General features: G+C 42.2%; 1 protein-coding gene across 2 annotated transcripts in view; it reads left to right on the plus strand.

The window, feature by feature from the left end:
* Positions 1–12,161: 12,161 nt before the first annotated feature.
* TRPM8 (transient receptor potential cation channel subfamily M member 8) overlaps positions 12,162–18,120 on the plus strand; it is a 33,968-nt gene continuing 28,009 nt past the window's right edge. Inside the window, exons 1-3 of one of the 2 annotated variants that reach the window (XM_062506606.1) lie at positions 12,162–12,203; positions 15,859–15,963; positions 17,626–17,699. In XM_062506606.1, the coding sequence (XP_062362590.1) occupies positions 12,162–12,203; positions 15,859–15,963; positions 17,626–17,699 (221 nt within the window). Of the gene's footprint in view, positions 12,204–15,858; positions 15,964–17,625; positions 17,700–18,120 lie in introns of those variants that run through there. The other variant, XM_062506607.1, reaches the window with a different exon arrangement.

Here is an 18,120-nt window from a genome sequence, read left to right on the forward strand (position 1 = left end):
ATCATAACAAACCAAGGATGAAAATGAACTCCTTAAATGTGTGTGTGTTTAGGGGAAAGTGTATGAGTGGCAGAAATACTGCATTTTGAGAGAAATCTTGAAATTACAGTAGTTTATTCCATACCTAGAATCAAGGGTGAATCAGCTAAGTTGTTGTTACACAGCTGTGGCAACTGGTGGAGACAAAAGGAAAGGCGGCCTGGAGAAGAGAAGGCTCCAGGGTAACATAACTCACCCTTCCAGGTCTTGAAGGGAACCTACAGGAAAGATGAAGAGAGATTATTTACTAGGGATGGTGGCCCAGGACACAGGGAATGGCTTCCCACTGCCAGAGGGCAGGGATGGATGGGATATTAGGAATGAATTGTTCCCTGTGAGGGTGGGCAGGTCCTGGCACAGGGTGCCCAGAGAAGCTGTGGCTGCCCCTGGATCCCTGGGAGTGTCCAAGGCCAGGTTGGACACTGGGGCTTGGAGCAGCCTGGGATGGTGGGAGGTGTCCCTGCCATGGCAGAAGGGATTGGAATGAGATGAGCTTTAGGAAGCCTTCCAACCCAAACCATTCTGGGATTTTGTGTTCTACTCTGAGGCTGATGCATGCACCAGCCTGCTGAGCTCAAGGAATCTCTGGGACAGAGAATGGCAGGATTTACTGCCGTAGCATTTGTTTATTTTGGCCATGACACTGGTGCTGTTGGGAGTCTGGTCAGTCTTACAGGTCTGATGATGGGACAAGTCCATGAGTAGCCTTTGGGCTCAGGGAGGGCCGGGTCTGGTCTTTCTGGCCCTGGAAATCCAAACTGCTATTAAGGGAAACTCCCTGCCTCTCCTTTTCTGTTGGGATGTTTCTTTTCACAGAATCAGGTAGGCTGGAAAACACCTCTGAGATGGAATCAATTTCCTTCATTTCTGCCAATTGAGCTGCATGCATAGGTACACTTGCTCCTGGTTTTCCTCTGTCATGCCTAAAATTGTGACAGCTGGACACCTTAGAAAGGGAATTTCCAGGTCTGGCAGTGGGAAAGTGTCCTGGTTTACATTACAACATACATATTCTATTACCATTTGAGAAGGGTGATCATCCTTATCGCTGTGGGAAATGTCTTCTGTTGATGGGCCATAACTGATAAGGGTGATCATCCTTATCTCTGTGGGAAGTATCTTCTGTTAATGGGCCATTGAGTCCTACTGTATAACTGATAAGATTACATCATCCCATTGGGAGATGCTCCAGTCAGGAGGACGAGCCAAGCCTTTCCTACCTAGATAAAAACTGAGGTTTAGAACGCCAAAGGCAGCCTTTTTCCACTGGATTCCAGAGGAAGAACCAGGTTTTTATCCACATCATCGCTGGACCCTTTGGAGGAAAACTGCACCAGCACCCTGACTGACAGGGTATTAGGTTGTATTCTGACTCTGTCAGTGGTTTTATTTTATTATTGCATGTATTTTTTTTCTCTTTTTTTTTCCCCTTCCCTATTAAAAATTGTATTACTGACTTGAAGTCTCACTGGTTTTGCTGTTCAAACCAGTACAGAAAGGCAGTAAGGTGAGTAAGAGGATGTTGAGCTGACTGCCTGGAACAAGCAGAGAGTTGATTTGGGTAACAAAAAAGGTCGTCAGAGCTCCTGCTGTCCCAAACATTTGATTTAGAGATGGACTTGATTTGCAGGTACCTTAAACTCACCTTTTGTGATGGAAAATTACTGCACTCACATTCTGTCTTTGTCCTGTTGTAATCCTAAATACTCAGAGAGATGTTTATCCATGCTGTTAATGTGTAGTAATGGGATTGCTATTTTAAAAATCGATACAAATCTCACACTAAAAAAGAAAAGCTTATGGATTAGACTGTCAAGATCTGTCTTAATAGATCTGTCTGACAATTCAGACACTTTCCCCAAAAGTACTCTTTCAGCTTAAATTACTTCTTAAATGTTGCTGCCTGCAGATTCCAGGACAGCTAATACAAGTTGTCAGAGTGAAAACCTTTCTCTGCAGCTTCAGAGAAGCTGGAAACCATAAATGTTTTCATTATTTTTTTTCATTTGATCAAGAATGTGTTCCCTCCTAAATTAGGGAGTGGTGGTTTCAAACACATTCCTTACTTTTGTGGTTTCAGCCATCTGGGTAGGCTGGAGAAGCTGGAGAGCTGGAAATGATGGGGAAGTTTAGAACGGATCTTTCTAATACTGCCACTTTCAGCGTGTGAAAAGCTGAATGGTTCTGACTTGATTGAGACTCCTTTTTGAGATGCAAAAAATTGCTAGCAGATGGTATATGCGTTTATAGTCTAGTTAATTGAAGCTGGCTTTCATATCCCTTTCATATTTTAACAGTACTCCATATCCTTCTCATTTCCTTCCACAGCTCTGGGTGGAATGTCTCCGGTCCTCCTTTGTCAGTGTTCTCACAGCCTTTCTCTTCTGACTCTTAAAGGCCTGTTAAATAGCAATAATTGCAGTTATTCATCAAGTTCAGGGCCGTGTCTTTTTGGGGCGTGTGTCCTGGTGAGAGCCTGAGACCAAAAGAGGTTCCCAGTGCCCGTAACTTGCAGACCTGCAAATCTTTGGAGAGTTACTGCTGCTGTTGCTCTCTCCAAGACTTAGCACTGCCCTGAGAGGTACAAGGCTTTGGTTCAGGAGCATGTTTGATTTCTCTTCATCTCAACATCTACTGCACTTTCCACTCTCCAACAGGGAGGAACAAGGAAGAACTGGCACAACTGGAGCCCACAGCAGCACTGGCAAGCAGGGAGATGAATGTAGCATATCAAGAGGTGACAGACATTCACTGCTGCAGCTGGGTAGTTCTTCACTTTGTTGGAGGCTCTTAGACTGGGCAGGATTTCCTGCAATATATCAGGATGTTTTGTGCTTAATTCAGCATTTGTGGAGACTGGCTATAAAGCTCTGCTTACTGTAGGATCTGTCTGCAATGGCTGCCTGCCTTTCTAAATAACCTATAATCCCAACTATTTTCTTTAAAGTCTTCACAGCACACAGCTCTTGCCATAAATGAAATATTTCACGACCTCTTTGAGGTTTTCAGACTCTAATCAACATAGAACTGGATGTGCAAAATTTGTGTAGTGATGGGGAGAAAATCCCAAATCTGGGGCATTTGGTGGTAAGTGCAGTGAAACAGTAAAGAGGAGGTTTGGCTTCAGATGTCTGCAGGGAAGCAAGCATGAAACCTTGAAAAATTTGGCCATATTTGAAAAATCTGCAATTGTAAAGAAAGGCCCATTGTGTTACCATTACTCTGATTCAGAAATAAAATTAGTCTAGAACTGGTAATTGTCTCTCCTCTCCCAGGTAACAAGTGGTGGGACCAGAGAAAATGCCCTCAAGTTGCCCCAGGGAAGGTTCAGGTTGGATATTAGGATAGATTTCTTCCTGAAAGGAGGGTAGGCATTGGAACAGCTTGGCCAGGGGAGTGGTGGAGTCACCATCCCCAGAAGTGTTCAAAGCAATGCAGGCTTGGTGCTCAAAGACACCATTTAGTGCTGAGTTAATGGTTGGACTTCATGTTCTTAGAGGGCTTTTTAAACTGCAGTAAACACCCCTTTGAAATCTCTCTCTGTCTTAAAAAGCCCAGACAGCTTCAGCCTTACCTTATCTACATTTTAAAGAATTTTTGAGTCCACAAACTTGCTGATACTTTCTGTATCCCAGAAGGTAGCTTTAAATCTTATTTATCTGTAGGCAAAGTATGCCCTCAGTCTGACCAAGGCCAAACACTAAAGGCCTCAGTGCTTAGTATTGCAAGTAGGGAGGTTAATCCTGGCAAAAATTTTGCTTCAGTTTTGTAAGTTTATTCGTAGCCTGTTCCTCTTCACCACTTTTCCAAGGCTCCTTATTCCCACTGGTCTCCCGCAGTAGCTGGTTTTTAGGGACACATACCATTCCTGCCTCATGCTGATCTTGCTGTGAGTGGTGCCTGTGGTTCCTGAGCAACCCATCCATCAGCAGGACTGCCAAGGTTTGATCCTTGTCAGTGTCTCCATGGTGGTTTTATCAGGTCTTTGACTATATTTCTTTGTGGTTTCTCCCTTTTCCCCCTGGAATTCTCAACTGACAGAGTCCCCAAACAGATAACCTTGCTGCAGTAAATATTCTCACACTCTCACCTGCCCTTATCAACTGATGTGACTGTGGGGATGAACGTACTTGCATTTTTTCAGCCCCCATCTTGGTCACATTTTCCAGCTGATACTTTTTTCAACTGCTTTTCCCAGGCTGTGCTTCCAGCTGGGACTAAGGCTGGTGTCAGCACAGAACCCAGTGAGCCCTTCCAGCCTCACTGCAGGCCATTGATGGACCATGACAGCTACACCACAGAATAAAAAAAGTACACTCAAACATCCTTGCTGTCCTTAGAAGGAAACTTCTGCTCTTGAAATTTTGAGTGGTCTTTAACTTTGTGAGCAAAATGTCTTGGGTAAAGAATGAGTGTATGCTTTGCATTGCTCTTGTGCTAGGAATACTGGAAAAAAGGCAAGTAGAGGATCAAAACATGAGAGACTTTCACTGGAAAAAGTCCAAGCCTTACAGAAATGGATATTCTGGAAGCAGGACTAAAGGGTTTTAGAGACATTTATTAAATGAGTCAATGGTACCTGTTCAGGCAGGGACAGTGATTTGTGGTCCCCTTTGTGCAGCTGGCTGTGACTCCAGGGAGAGATTGGTATGGGTGAAAGTGATGTTCTGTATCCTCCACTGCTGCATGTGAAATCTGGGAGGTTTCTCAGAAGCAGAAACTCTCCAGAAGTTGAACTCCAGACAAGTCATGCGCTTCCCCTTTGTTCCTGACCCTGGGTTTTTACCCTCAAAGTCAATCACAGCCACCCACCTCCCCAGGCACCAAGCTCCTTGTGGGCTTGGGAAAGCAATGAAATGCATAAGTGAGTAGATCAAATTCATGGTTTACTCTAAATCACTTGCCTTTCATTTTAATGCTGTGTGATGGACATAAAATCAAGTTGATAAACTACCCCTAATAAAGATCTCATTGCTTGGTGTTTTTAAGCACATAGGTTTGACAGCAGCAGCTGATTAATAATTAATTAAAATAATGGTCAGGGAAAGAAACACAACTTTGCCAATCTATAATTACTTGGAAGCTTCTTCATACATTTTCCATGAGAGTCTTTTCCCTGTAAGGCTCTGAAAAAGTATATTTAGTGTTTGTTTGCTTTCAACTATGGTTTTCAGCGGATATTGACTGAAACAGCATCTTAATCAGTCTGACCTCAGCCTCCAGGGGATTTTTTTCCATTGACTCTATCTCTTCCTCCTCACTTCTCCCTGTGTGCTGAAATTCTTGTCAGAGCTGCTAAGTCTATTACCTTTAGTGCTTCCTTTTTTAAGACACTTTTTAGCTCAAAACTTTTTCTATACATTCCCATCTTGGGGTAGGGGGAGACAGCCAATTCTTGCTGACTGTGACCTGAGCTAAATTTCTTGGAAGCAGTTTCATCCCATCCTCCTACTTTTCTCAAACTGATCTTCCAGAAGCAGCTCTGCTAAGAACAAATTATTAAGTAATGTAAAGCATTGTAGAGCCTTCAGGGAGTTGGGTCTTCTGTGTGAAGACCACTCAAAATGGATAATTCATCTGGGTTTTCCTACCTCAGACCTGGAGTGTGGCTGTTTTACTTTTTGCCTGTGAATTTGGAAAGGGTCCTTGTGTTGCTTTCATCTCTGAATTCTCTGACATTTAATTTTCCATTGCTTCCTATTTCAGCAAGTTAAACTGAATCCAGCTTTTTCATTTCAAAACTCAGAGGTGTCCTTGGCCTCTCATTCCCTTGCTGTTTTTAGAAAGCAACCTGTTCATAATGATCTGGGGTGAACGTCACAGCTCACTTGATTTCCAACCACACTTTCCAGCTGGACATTTCTCCTGCACTTAATATTATCTCGATAGGATTGATGATTCTTTACTTCTGTCCAAATTTCTTCTGTGGCAGCAGAAAAATAGAAACCAACAGGACCTGTACAAGCTATCTCCTTGACCAGGTGGACAGGCAGCATATTCCTAAAAGCTGAAGGGTTTTTCCATAGCTGAGCTAGAGGTTTGTTAATGTCTGACTGCATGTTTTTGGTCCCCTCCCAGGTAAATCCTGTCCTAAGTAAATAAAATGTCTTGGAATCTTCCTGGTTGGAAAGTACCTTAAATATCATCTTGTTCCAACCCCAGCATCCAAGGAGAGCTTGAGATGGAAATGTGCTGTGAGATCTTCATTGTATCTGCAACTTCCTGATATGGGAATGTGGAGAGAAAATGGATCCAGGCATGTCTGAGGTGTGCAAGAACGGGGCACTGGACACAAGCTGGAACAAAGGAATAAGTAGGAGAGCAGCTTGGGATAGTGGAAGGTGTCCCTGATCATGGCAGGGGTTTGGAACAAGATCGACTTTAAGGTCCCTTTCAACCCAAACCATTCTGGGGTTTTCTTATAGTAGGAAAAAAAATTCACCTGAGGTTGTTCAAGCACTAGAAAAGATTCTGGAAAGACTGAGGGATTTATGTTCTTTGAGCTCTTGAGTCATGTGTAGTTTAGTTCTGACTGATTTGGACCTCTAGAGGTACTGTCCCACTTGCTCTGAAAACTGATTTCCATGGGTTAAAGGCATTTTACCCAAGATATCTTCGGATATCTGATTAAGTGTAGCTTTTTGAGGTGGGATCATCTACTTCCTGGTGCTGACATACAACATTATCCAGTGGTTTGAGATTGGAATAGATGTGCAAGGTTTGCATGTTACACCCAGCTCCCAAAGAATGGAGACTGAAATAGTCCCAAGCATATGTTAATTTTCACTGAATATTAGATGAATCTGACAGCATGTTTTAGTCATATGGCTCTGGGGAAAAAGATGTACTTCTTCACTGGAGGAGGGTCTTTGGATTAGATGAACATTTTAGAGCTTTTTCTTCAGTGTCACCACTTGTCTTTGTGCTGTATGGCTTTGATTTCTGTATATGATCTCAGTGCATGCAAAATAGGCACAGGAAATTATGCATAAACTCTTAAAACAGAAAAACTATATAGTTTGGCTGAATTCTGAACTTTACAACAGTGAGTGACAGCAGTTCTTACTAGGGATAATACTCTGAATCTTGCAACAATATTATCATGAGCCTTGAAAAATTAATGGACTTGGTATTTTTCTTAAATATTCTAGCTGTATTCAAATATTCTCAATTACTCAAATGTGTCCTTCCTTTTCATTAAGGTGGTTTTCATGAAGTTTTGATGCAAAAGTGAAAATAGTTTATTTATTACTTTAAATTTGAAGTTATTTTAGTTTTGAAAGTTTTGGTTGCTGATTGTCATCTATTGGAATATTCTGGATTAATGAACATTTTAATTTTTTATCCTAGCTAAATTCTAAGAAATCCATGGAGCTGTAGATAAGATGTGAGCCTGCTGCATTGAAATTGGTGGAAGTGAGTCTCCAGTTGACTGCTGAGATGATTAGAGCTTTCTTATAGCTTTTTGTTTGGGTTTTGGGTGGGTTTTTTTCACTGATCTCAAGCATTCATCTCCTCTCCTCACCTCTCCTCATTTTTAAAGTTTGATGAACACTTTCTCAGAACATTTCCATCAAATAAAGTGCATAAAAGCCCAAGGTCCACAATTTCTAGTCACTCAACACTGATAAACTGAAAATTACATAATTCCTTCTGGTGGGTTTATATTTTATTATTTTTAGGGCTTTTACAGAAAGAATCTGCCAGTGTTCTGTTCCTACCTATTAATATTTCACACCAAAATGCACTTTTAGAGCTTTCTGGGCTGACATGCATATCAGGATGATTTCATTGTTCTTCAAATGCAATGCACTCTCACACTGAAAGGAAATACAAGTGTCTGCATTTAGGAATGTAAATTGTGAAAAAGGGTTTTAAATGCTTGTGAACAGAAGGATGGGTGATGAGGGAGGGCAGGACCACAGCTCTCTGTTTTGTTGTATCCCCATTTTCAAGGTCCCACAGCATTAGGTCTTCATCTCTTCAGGCTCATACTTAAATTTTCCAGGACACTTTTGTCTTTCAGTGAGACGAATTTGACACTCCAACTAGTGAGAAGTGCTTCTAATAGATCTAAAGTCCATTAAAAATCCCCTTTTGACCAGTTCCAACATCACTAATTGCCAAAATATTGCCATTTTGCACCTTGTGTTCTCTTTTCTCTTTGGTGTGTCCTTTAGTGTGTCATTGAAGGCTTGATGGAATGTTCTGTTACATCCTTAGGTAAATGGCTAAAAACTGCTTTCAGTAATTAATATTAAACTAAAAATCCCTGTGACTTGAGCAGCCAGATGGAAATATGCCATTCTACAATATTTGCCATTCAAAATGAGTACGAGTCACTGGAGCTGGGATCTTCTATGAAACTTGGGTTGTCTCCAGCAGTGCACCTGCCATCCTGAATGCAGAAGAAAGGAGGAACCAGAATGTGTTGCCTGCACACTGAATTTGAGCAGTTGTCACCACAGAAAAGTGCTCTTTAGGCTTTTCCAAGATTTTTAAAGACCCAAACCCCAAAGAAGTTGTGCTGTCTGTGCTTTTGTTGCCAGATTTGTACATAACAGGACTAATCCCACCTCTGCTGTGGGTAGGACTCGGGTCTAGTTTGAGTAGTTTCATTGACCTTTCTTGCCCTGAAGAAGACCTTCTGTGGCTCCTCATTTTACTGTACCTTCATATAAGGCACAGTAAAATGCCTTAAAAATTAAGACAACAAATTGCCCGTATTATTATGGCGCATGATTTTCTGCATTTCTCCCCAGGTTTGTTGTGCTCATGCTTGTTATGTTCGAGGTGCTTCTGGGGATGAAAAGTGCTCAAGTGTTATCTTATAGCTCCCCTTTAGGTTATGAATCAAAAATCCCAACACAAAAAGGGTGAGGAGCCACACACAAGCTATTATCTCTGTTCAAGATGGGCTTCTGCAGCTTGGATTAAAAGGGGTGAAGTGGATTTTTGTACAAGCAGTAAAGGGGTGCAGAAGACAGGTCATGCACAGCAAATGGAATTCTGTGTGCAGCTGCATCAGTTTCAGTTTCTTGCTCAGAAACAGGAGCAGTGTTAACAGCTTGCAGCCAAAGCAAGAGAAATCCAGGGGGATTTTGGGGATAGAAATGTTCTTTCTGAATCTCCATGTAACGCTTTGTTTGAGCTGCCATAATTACTAAGTACCCTGGCTGTTCTACGACAGTGTTTTGACATTTTGTTCTCTCTGGCAATCCATGGGGAGAGTTGAGATGAGAGAATGGTCATGATTAGCACTCAATAAAGTATTAGTTTTTTTTGCCTATTTGATCCATCATACTTTTAACTGTTGGATTCTGTGGAGCCTAAGCTTTGAAACCTCATATATAATTCTCCAATAAGACATTGCCTTGAAACAGAGGGATAATAGTTATAGAATCCCAGAATGGTTTGGGTTGGAAGGGACCTTAAAACCCATCTTCTTCCACCCTCTGCTGTGGGCAGGGCCATCTTCCACTAGACCAGATTGTTACAGTGTGTGCTCAAAGCTTAGCCAAAATAACCTTGCTCCTAAAAAGGGGTTTCATGGCCAGTAATGGCGATCTCAGTGCTCTCAACCCATGATGGTCTCCTTGGCATTAAAAATGTTGCTTGGTGTGGTGAACAGAAACAAACTTAATTTTAAAAGACACTACGCCCTGTCCCCAAAATAAACACTACAGGAGAGTTAATATCTATTACACAGGGAGATAATGACAGGACAAGGGGAGGTGGTTTTAAACTGAGAGAAGAGGGATTTAGATGAGATGATAGCAAGAAATCCTTCACTGTGAGGGTGGGGAGGCCCTGGCACAGGGTGCCCAGAGAAGCTGTGGCTGCCCCTGGATCCCTGGAAGTGTCCAAGGCCAGGCTGGACACTGGGGCTTGGAGCCACCTGGGAGAGTGGAAGGTGTCCCTGGCTGTGGCAGGGGATGGAATGGGATGGGCTTTTAGGTCCCTTTCAACCCAATCATTCTGGGATTCTGTGACATTACTAGACTTCACCCATAAAAAGCCCCTCACAAGCTTTCACAGGTTCTGGGGTAGAAAATTATTTACTCCCAGCCACTGAATTAAATCCTATTGTACCTTTTTTTCTGCACAGTGGTTTCCAGTCCCTGTACCTCTTCAAGTACCATTTTCCTTAAATCTGCTCTCTGGCTTTTTTTTAAACAAACAGAAGGTTTATTGAGATGCAGAAGAATCTTTTTTTTTTTCACAGGCTCTTCACTGCTCTTAATACAATGGAAAATATTTTTGTATCTATCTGAATTTCCACTTCTTAGTAATACAGGTGCTTGCTATATTTTGATCCCTGCATAGATAACAAGGATTCTGATCCTGAGGATGACAGCTTTTACTTTGTTCACCAGGAAGACATGGAGCTCTTTGGCCAGGATCCATAACAACACCTTTTGGTTGTTCACAAATAGCTTTCTGTAGTCCAAAACCAGAGTTACATAACTTCTGTGAACTGGGAGACACAGGATGTGCTGTGCAGTTTGGCAAGTTCTCACTGAATTCTCTGCTGGAGTCAGCCCTGATTTTGCTGGAATACAGTAAATGTTAACATATACCTGTGGATTTGGAATACCTGCATGTGTATTTTCAGACCAAGAATGCAGGAATGCAGAATTATTGCCCCTGGAGGTGCTCTTGTCTTTGGAAAATATTGATTATCCTTACCCTAAAAACTTTCAGAGACCATTTTTGACTTATGTTTGGGATACCAAATTTCTTACTTGAGAATCATACAGTGGCCCCCCAAATCTGTCTCTTTTCCAAGTTTGCTCTACCTAAGAAGACCAGATGGAAGGGTTTGTTCCTCAACTATGCACTCACATTTTAAAAGGAATAACTGAACTCTCTATGTACTGAGTAATTACTTCTCTTGAGTTACCAGCTGGGCAGGTTTCACAGGACAGTGATTAAGAGTCTATCTGCAGGTATAAACCCCAGTAAAGATTCATATTCAGTATTTGGGGAATGTTGCTGCATGACCATAGTACTGCTGTCCATGAAAACTCTGCTTTAGGGAAACAGGGTGCCAGAAAATGCACAGGAGCTATTTATCTCCTTCTCAGGTTTAGCTGCAGGTCCTTGATATGTTTTTTCTTTATGCTCCTTAGGAGCAGTGGATCACTGGATGTTTTCTGTCTTTGAGCTCAGCACACACTCAGTGTGTTAGGGAGCTGTTAGATGCTGCCATGTGGGGTGAAGCCCCTAAGTGATAATGTATGAAAATGCAGATGTGTATATGCCAAGGTAACGTGAGGTTTAAGACAAACCTACCTCCCTCACAGAAGGAAGGATGACTCTGAGCCTTAAAATTCTGGAATGATTTAGGTTTAAGGGACCTCAAAGCTCAAATTTTACACCCCATTCCATGGGCAGGGACCCTTCCACTAGAACAGGTTGCTTTAAGCCTTGTCCAACCTGGCCTAAAGTGGTCCAAATTGGGTGACTAAAAGCCTGGAGGTGGTTCTCCAGAAGCAAATGGGATAGATAGCACTGCTTTCTGCAAGGAAGGTGGCCTGGGAACAATCCATTTCTCCATGGAGTCACTGAATATCACAGCAATAGAAATTGTTTTACCTGAGTGAAAAGCTTTAAGTCAAAGGCAGGAGAAAACCAGATTGCTCCATGCTAAGTGTCAAACAAAAAACTAAGGAACTGAGTCTGATTTTTGTTGAGTAAAAACACTTTTAAAATCCTGTATTGCATTCAAGAGTGCTTCAACAACCTTGTAGTAAATTGGATTAATAGGTGTTGATTTTATAGCTGCTTCATTATCTCCTGCTACATTAAAATCTAATTATTTATTCCCACAAGCATTTTCTTTTACTTCTGGCTTTTTACTGGTGCTGTTGGTGCCACAAACGAACTGTGGTGTTATCTGCTCCTGCAGTCCATGGGCAGCAGGTGGGACAACATACAAATAACCTGCAGCTGCTATTCCCTGCACCCTGCTGCAATTAAGCCTTCATTAGGAGCTGGTGAATAATTCTCCTGTTCTTTGCTCCTGGCCGTGATCCCTCCCTCCTTTAAAACGAAGGCATGACACAGATAAAGGTGGGGCTTTGCCAGGTCGAGTATTTCAAAGCCTTCCTCTTGGAGTCATGATTGCAGAAGGAGTCTTGGGGCATATTCTGGGGACTTTGGTAAGTCTGGGCTACTGATGAAATGTTGGGTTTTCTGTCCTTAGGAAGTTATACTTTGACTTTACTGAAACTGTGGGAGCAGCTGCAGCTGTAGTTCTGTGACATCCTCTGCTGTTGGAGAGGTTTCACATAAAGCTGATATTGAGAATTATTAATGCAAATAGTGGTTATGTTTAACTGGAAGCTTCCTGAGATAGGAGCTGGTCTTGCTTTTTCAGTTACAGGTGAATTTCTAAAAGCCTCTTAATTTGTCTCTGTAGCACTAGATATTTTTTATCTGTTTGGGGTTTTTTTTTTTTTTTTTTTTTTTTTTAAAATCACCTTGGGCTGAAGATTTCCTTAGATGTGCTCCTTGAATTGCTGTGGAAATTATAGTCTAACACTTTAGAGGATTATTTTGGAGCTTATCCGATGGTTATTCTCATGTGTTGTTTTAAGGAGGTTATGCTTAAATGCGCTGAAGATATTATATATTTAATTTAATGGGTTGGAAATATGATAGAATAGTTTGCCTGTTCTGTGCACTACAGCTGTGTCATGTCTTTTAAAATCTGTATAATTGCTGTATTATTTCCAACACTTATGGAGTTAATGAGCACTGCTCACTGGTACCAGCTAAACACTGTGCTATCAGTGAGTCTTTTCAGAATTTAAATACCAGGTTTTCAGAGGGACTCTTTACACCCCGCTAACTTTTTTCAGTTTGTTTGCTGCATGTTCATTCTTATTAATTATTTACAAAAGCAACAAGGCAAACTTGAAATCCTGTAGTGTTTGGAATTAATAATTTAATGCCCTTGTTTCCTTTTAATCTCCTCTCTGTGCAGTTATGTCCATAGTAACATTTCTGGTGTTAAACCTTATTAAACAAATCAACAGTGAAAGTAAAACTGTCAATAAGTTGTGTAGATCCAGACCTAAACGTAATTTCCCTCTGTGGGGCTTCTATCTTGAGTTACAGCTTTAAAACCATTTTACACTGAGCATTAATCATATGGAGTATTCAGAATTGCTTTCTGGGTTATTGGGAAACTGGGAAATATGTCTCCCAGTGCAGAGATGCCTGTATCCTTAAACCTCAGACTTCCATTGTTATCAGCTGCCAAGTTGCAGTTTCATGGAGTTTCTTGCTCTCTGTGACTGTCAAGGTGTTTTTTCATGTCTCTATGATATGTGCCAGCTTTGAGCCTCTGTATTTTGCATACAGCTTCCCTTTTTTTCCTTAGTATCCTGTTTGACAAGCCTGCCCCATCAGAGATAGCATTTTTGGAATAAACATGCCTACATTATCAATTACTGTTGCTGAGCTGTTTTGGGTCAGGTTTGGGTCCCTTATTCTCTGCCAGTTGGGTTTTCCTCTTCAGTCACTTTTGGATCACTGATGGAGAGATCACACACCAAAGGCATTCAGAGGCAAGGGGGTGGTAGTTTTCCTCTGGGCTGAGAATCCCAAACAGCTGTGCTGGGGATATGTGGAAGGTGACACCAGGTCGGAAAGGTACCTGACAACCCTTTCAATGATGGCATTTTCCCCAGTATCCACCCTGAGCCTGCCCTGTTCCCTGGAGCAGAGCCTCAAGGGCCCCCCCAAGCCTCCTCTTCTCCAGGCTGAGCCCATTTCCAGCTCTTCCAGCCCCTTCCCAGCTCCATTCCCTGCCCTGGATACGCTCCAGCCCCTCAAGGTCCCTCTGGCTGGAGAGCCCAGAACTGGACACAGCCCTGGAGGGGCCGGGCCCTGTCCTGGGGCTGTGTCACACCATGGCTGGCACAGCCCAGGGCCACCGGCCTCTTGGCCACCTGGGCTGGTGTTCAGCCCCGTCACCAACACTGCCAGGGCCTTTTCCAGCTTCCCAGCTGCTCTTCCCTGAGCCTGCAGAGCTCCGTGGGGTAGTTGTGAGCCAGGACAGGACCTGGGCTGTGCAGATCCCTCTGCAGATCCTTCACATCCCAGCAGCTGTGTCTGCAGCTTCCTGAGGTGTGCTCCAGCAGATCCTTCACATCCCAGCAGCTGTGTCTGCAGCTTCCTGAGGTGTGCTCCAGCAGATCCTTCACATCCCAGCAGCTGTGTCTGCAGCTTCCTGAGGTGTGCTCCAGCAGATCCTTCACATCCCAGCAGCTGTGTCTGCAGCTTTTTGAGGTGTGCTCCATCCCCTCATCCTGATCCTTGATGAAGATAAAAATGTGAAATGGGACTGGCCCACTACTGAGCCCTGGGGAGCAGCACTGGTGGCTGGTCACCAGCTGGATTTCAGTCTGTAATTCTGTTCCCTCTTCTCTGGGCCCAACTTTGTAATTATTTTTTTTTTCCTTTTCTTGGGTTAAAATCATTCCTGTTCTGTGCAGGAGCTGTGAAGGAGGAAGAGGGCTATTTTCTGTTCTCTTCCATCATTTACCAGTGATAGAATGACACAGATCCCTGGGCATGCTGCAGAATTTGGGGGAACTAGTTGAGGGCTTCTGCCATGCACAGTAAACAACACTGAGTCAATCATGCTCCCCCTCAACACAAAATGTTTTTCAAAGCATTTTTAAAATAACTGTAACACATAAATATACATGTCTTTGTGGGAACTTGCCCTTTTTTACTGCTTTTGGGGCCTTGCTCACATCATATTCCATCATTCTGTTTTACAGCTGCAGCTTCCCACTGCCAGTGCCTTTCCTACTGTGTTGAGTGCCCCAAGGAAATTTTCACACTTGCTGGTTCTTGGCTCTCAGGAGTTGTATATTTACAGGGTGATGCTTCAGTGTTGCTGTGCCTGGGAGGGGTGCTTTGTGTACCGTGCAATGGCAGTGTCACCCCAGAGGCAAACCCAGAGCACGCAGCTGGGGAAAAGGCAGGAGAGGAAACAGTGGTGGAAGTACAAGTAGGCTCTGAGCTCCCCATGTTAGCTGGTTGACAGCTTTTTCTCTCAGGAAAAGGCCTTTCTCAGTATTATTCACAGAGTGACATAAAGGGGATTGAAACATTTATATTAAAAGAAGCATGATTTTGTTCTGTGCTTGGCTGCAAGTACAGTGATGCTCCTTCAAGGACAGTGACTTCAACACAGGGATCTCCTTTAGAGGGCAGTTGAAATATGTTTGTTTCTACAGGTCAGTTCCTAACTTTTGGATTCAATATCCTTTAAATCTGCTTGCTCTTCAGTTTGCTTGTGTTGACTGTCCTTGTTCCACGAGTGGGATCAGTGGTGGGTGCTGCTCCTCTAAGATCCTGGGGTCCTGGGCCAACTGCTTTGACACTGAAGTTGTTCCTCTGTGCCTGGAATGTTTCTTCTTAGTATCCTATCTAATTTGTAAATACATTGGTTTAAGGACTGTTCATGTACATAAGCCATGTCCTGAGCTTGCTCAGAGACAAAAGAGTTAAAATGTGGGACTGGATTGAATGGACTGGCATACAAGGTATATTCCTTTCTCAAAAGATGTTGGCTTGGAGCTCTTTTGGAGAGGGGAAAGATAAAAGCAAGTTTCTTTGTGGTATGAAATAACAGGAAATACTTTTTCTGAATTTTTGTTTCACATTATAGGAATAATACCCTTCCTAAATATTTATGCTGGATTTAAGTAACCTCTTCCTTGCCTTGCCAGGGCAGAAAATGCCCTTGCTGTTGTCTAGTGCTCCTCCACCTCCCCCTCTACCATGCCTTTCTAGGTTTCCATGGGCAGCATGAGACACCGAAGAAATGGCAATTTTGAGAGTTCCAGACTGCTCTATTCCAGCATGTCTCGCAGCATAGACGTGGCTTGCAGTGATGCTGTGAGTACCTGGTACATGCTGGTGTCTTGGGAGGGGGCCATGGGATGAATTCAGTCAAGTCAGGAGCAGGATGATGGATTTGTCACTTTCCCCTTTATGGAGAAGTTTTCCTAACCAATGTGAAAAGTGAGGTTTACTTTGTTTGGTAGATTTTAAGAAGTTTAATAAAAGACAAGAAGAGACCAGTAATAAAGCAAAAGGTTATAATGGCTGGGTGTTTGGTATTTAGCTAAGAGCACACTTGTTTTGGACACACTCCTTAAATTTATTAGCCCACTGCATATTTATGGACTTATTCTGTATTTTTAAACTTTTTTATAAACTGTTTTTTATATTTTAGGAATTGTTTTACATGGCTACTTTTTGAGTTGGTTTTTTTAAGAGCATGTGTGGTTTTTTTGTTGTGATTTTCATGTTTTTATTAATTTGGGCTGTGGTTTTTAATTTTTACAGGCTGTTGGTGTTGTTAACTGGTTTATCAGTAGCAGGTGTTTTTACTGAGTGTTAATTAATTAAGCAGGTAATTTACTTACTACAAAGACAATTTATTAGTTTGTTACTTTTAAAGAAAACTATATCTTAAAAACCATTTCAACACTATACATATAGTATTCACTTAAATATTTGCAAACAGCTGATACCATAGTATCTATTTATAACACCAGTGACCTTCAAGCAGCAGCTGGCACTGTGAAACTCTTAAGGGTGTATCACGCTCCTTTTGAACCCTGTAGCTCCTTATTGTGTTTTCTTCATCACCTCTGGTTTTAAACAGTTTTCCACGTGTCAGCAAGAGACAAATTCGTCTGTATAAAGAATCACCCCAAGCTCTTCTAGCAGCTTGGTGGCCAAGGCAGCCAACATATGGTTATGTTAAACGTCCTTTCAAGCCTGAAAGATTTGCTAATTCCAGCAACGGTGTGGCAGATTCCCTGTTGCTCCTGGGTTTGCAGAAGGCTTGATGGCTGATTATTAGGACTTTAACAAGTGCTTCCTTCTCCTTTTTTTTTTTTTTCCTTGTACAGTTGTGACTTGTACTAGTTGAATGCATTCCCTTCCATTTTCCTTGTTTTGGATAAAATGCTTGTAATGTTTTTTTCTCCTTGGAATAACTTCGTCCTGCTGATTAACCACAAGTGTTGTGTCAAACAGGTGAACTAAACCATAACTACATGTCTTCCCTTTGTGTCCCAAGTGGAATCTTGCCCTGCAAGTCTAAGCTGGGTTTGAAAGCTGACAAAAACTCCCAACCCTTTTATCAGCAAGTGAGAATTCCTTTTGATTTCTTAGCTCAAAGAGGCAGATTAGGGATGAATTTGCATTCCCCTAGTGTGAAAGCTTCTCCAGGGAACTTCAAGGTTAATAGGAGTGTTAATGGTTAAACAAGCTGGAGAGACTTGGCATTCCACTGATCTCCCATAAAGCAGGACTTGAAGCTGTTCTGGACACCTGCTGGGGTCTTTATGTGTTGAATTAAAACAACCCCTACCCTAAAGAACCTTACTGTCTTCTCTTTTTAATCTTTATTTTTTTTTACCCTTGTGAAGAATGTTTGCCAGAGTGTTTTAAACATCTTTGTGTTCACACTGACTGTGCTATTACTGAGGTATCTTTTCTGTTTCCTGAGTTATCAGAAATAAACTTTTGAAAATTATTTTCCAGGATTTGGCCAACTTCATCCAAGAAAACTTTAAGAAGAGAGAATGTGTCTTTTTTACGAAGGACACCAAATCAACGTAAGGAGATACTTTTCTCTTGTTTTTCGAGAACAGGGGGCTGGTAGGTGAGGAAACTTCTGTCTGCAAAGGCAGGGCATAAAATTTTGGGGTTTTTTGTTTAGAGTCTGGATCTAGCAGTGCAATCTCACCTTGGTCCCCTTGCTTGAGATACTGCATGAGTAACTTGATGCTGAACTAGGGCTCTGATCTTCCAACAGCTCTATCACAGGGTTTAATACTTGAAGCATAACTGGGACAATATATAGGTGCTTTGAAGGATGTAGCACTGGTATTGGTGTATGGCAAGGTATGTATCAGAGGTTTGCATATTTTAAATTACTTTCCTTTTAAATCCAAATCACAAATTTCATGCACAAACCTTACACAGGCACTAGGTTTTGCTCAGGCTGACGTTCTCTTAAGACAGGATTTTAAACTG

Source organism: Cinclus cinclus, chromosome 21 (genome assembly GCF_963662255.1).
Source record: "Cinclus cinclus chromosome 21, bCinCin1.1, whole genome shotgun sequence".
NCBI classification, from domain to species: Eukaryota; Metazoa; Chordata; class Aves; order Passeriformes; family Cinclidae; genus Cinclus; species Cinclus cinclus.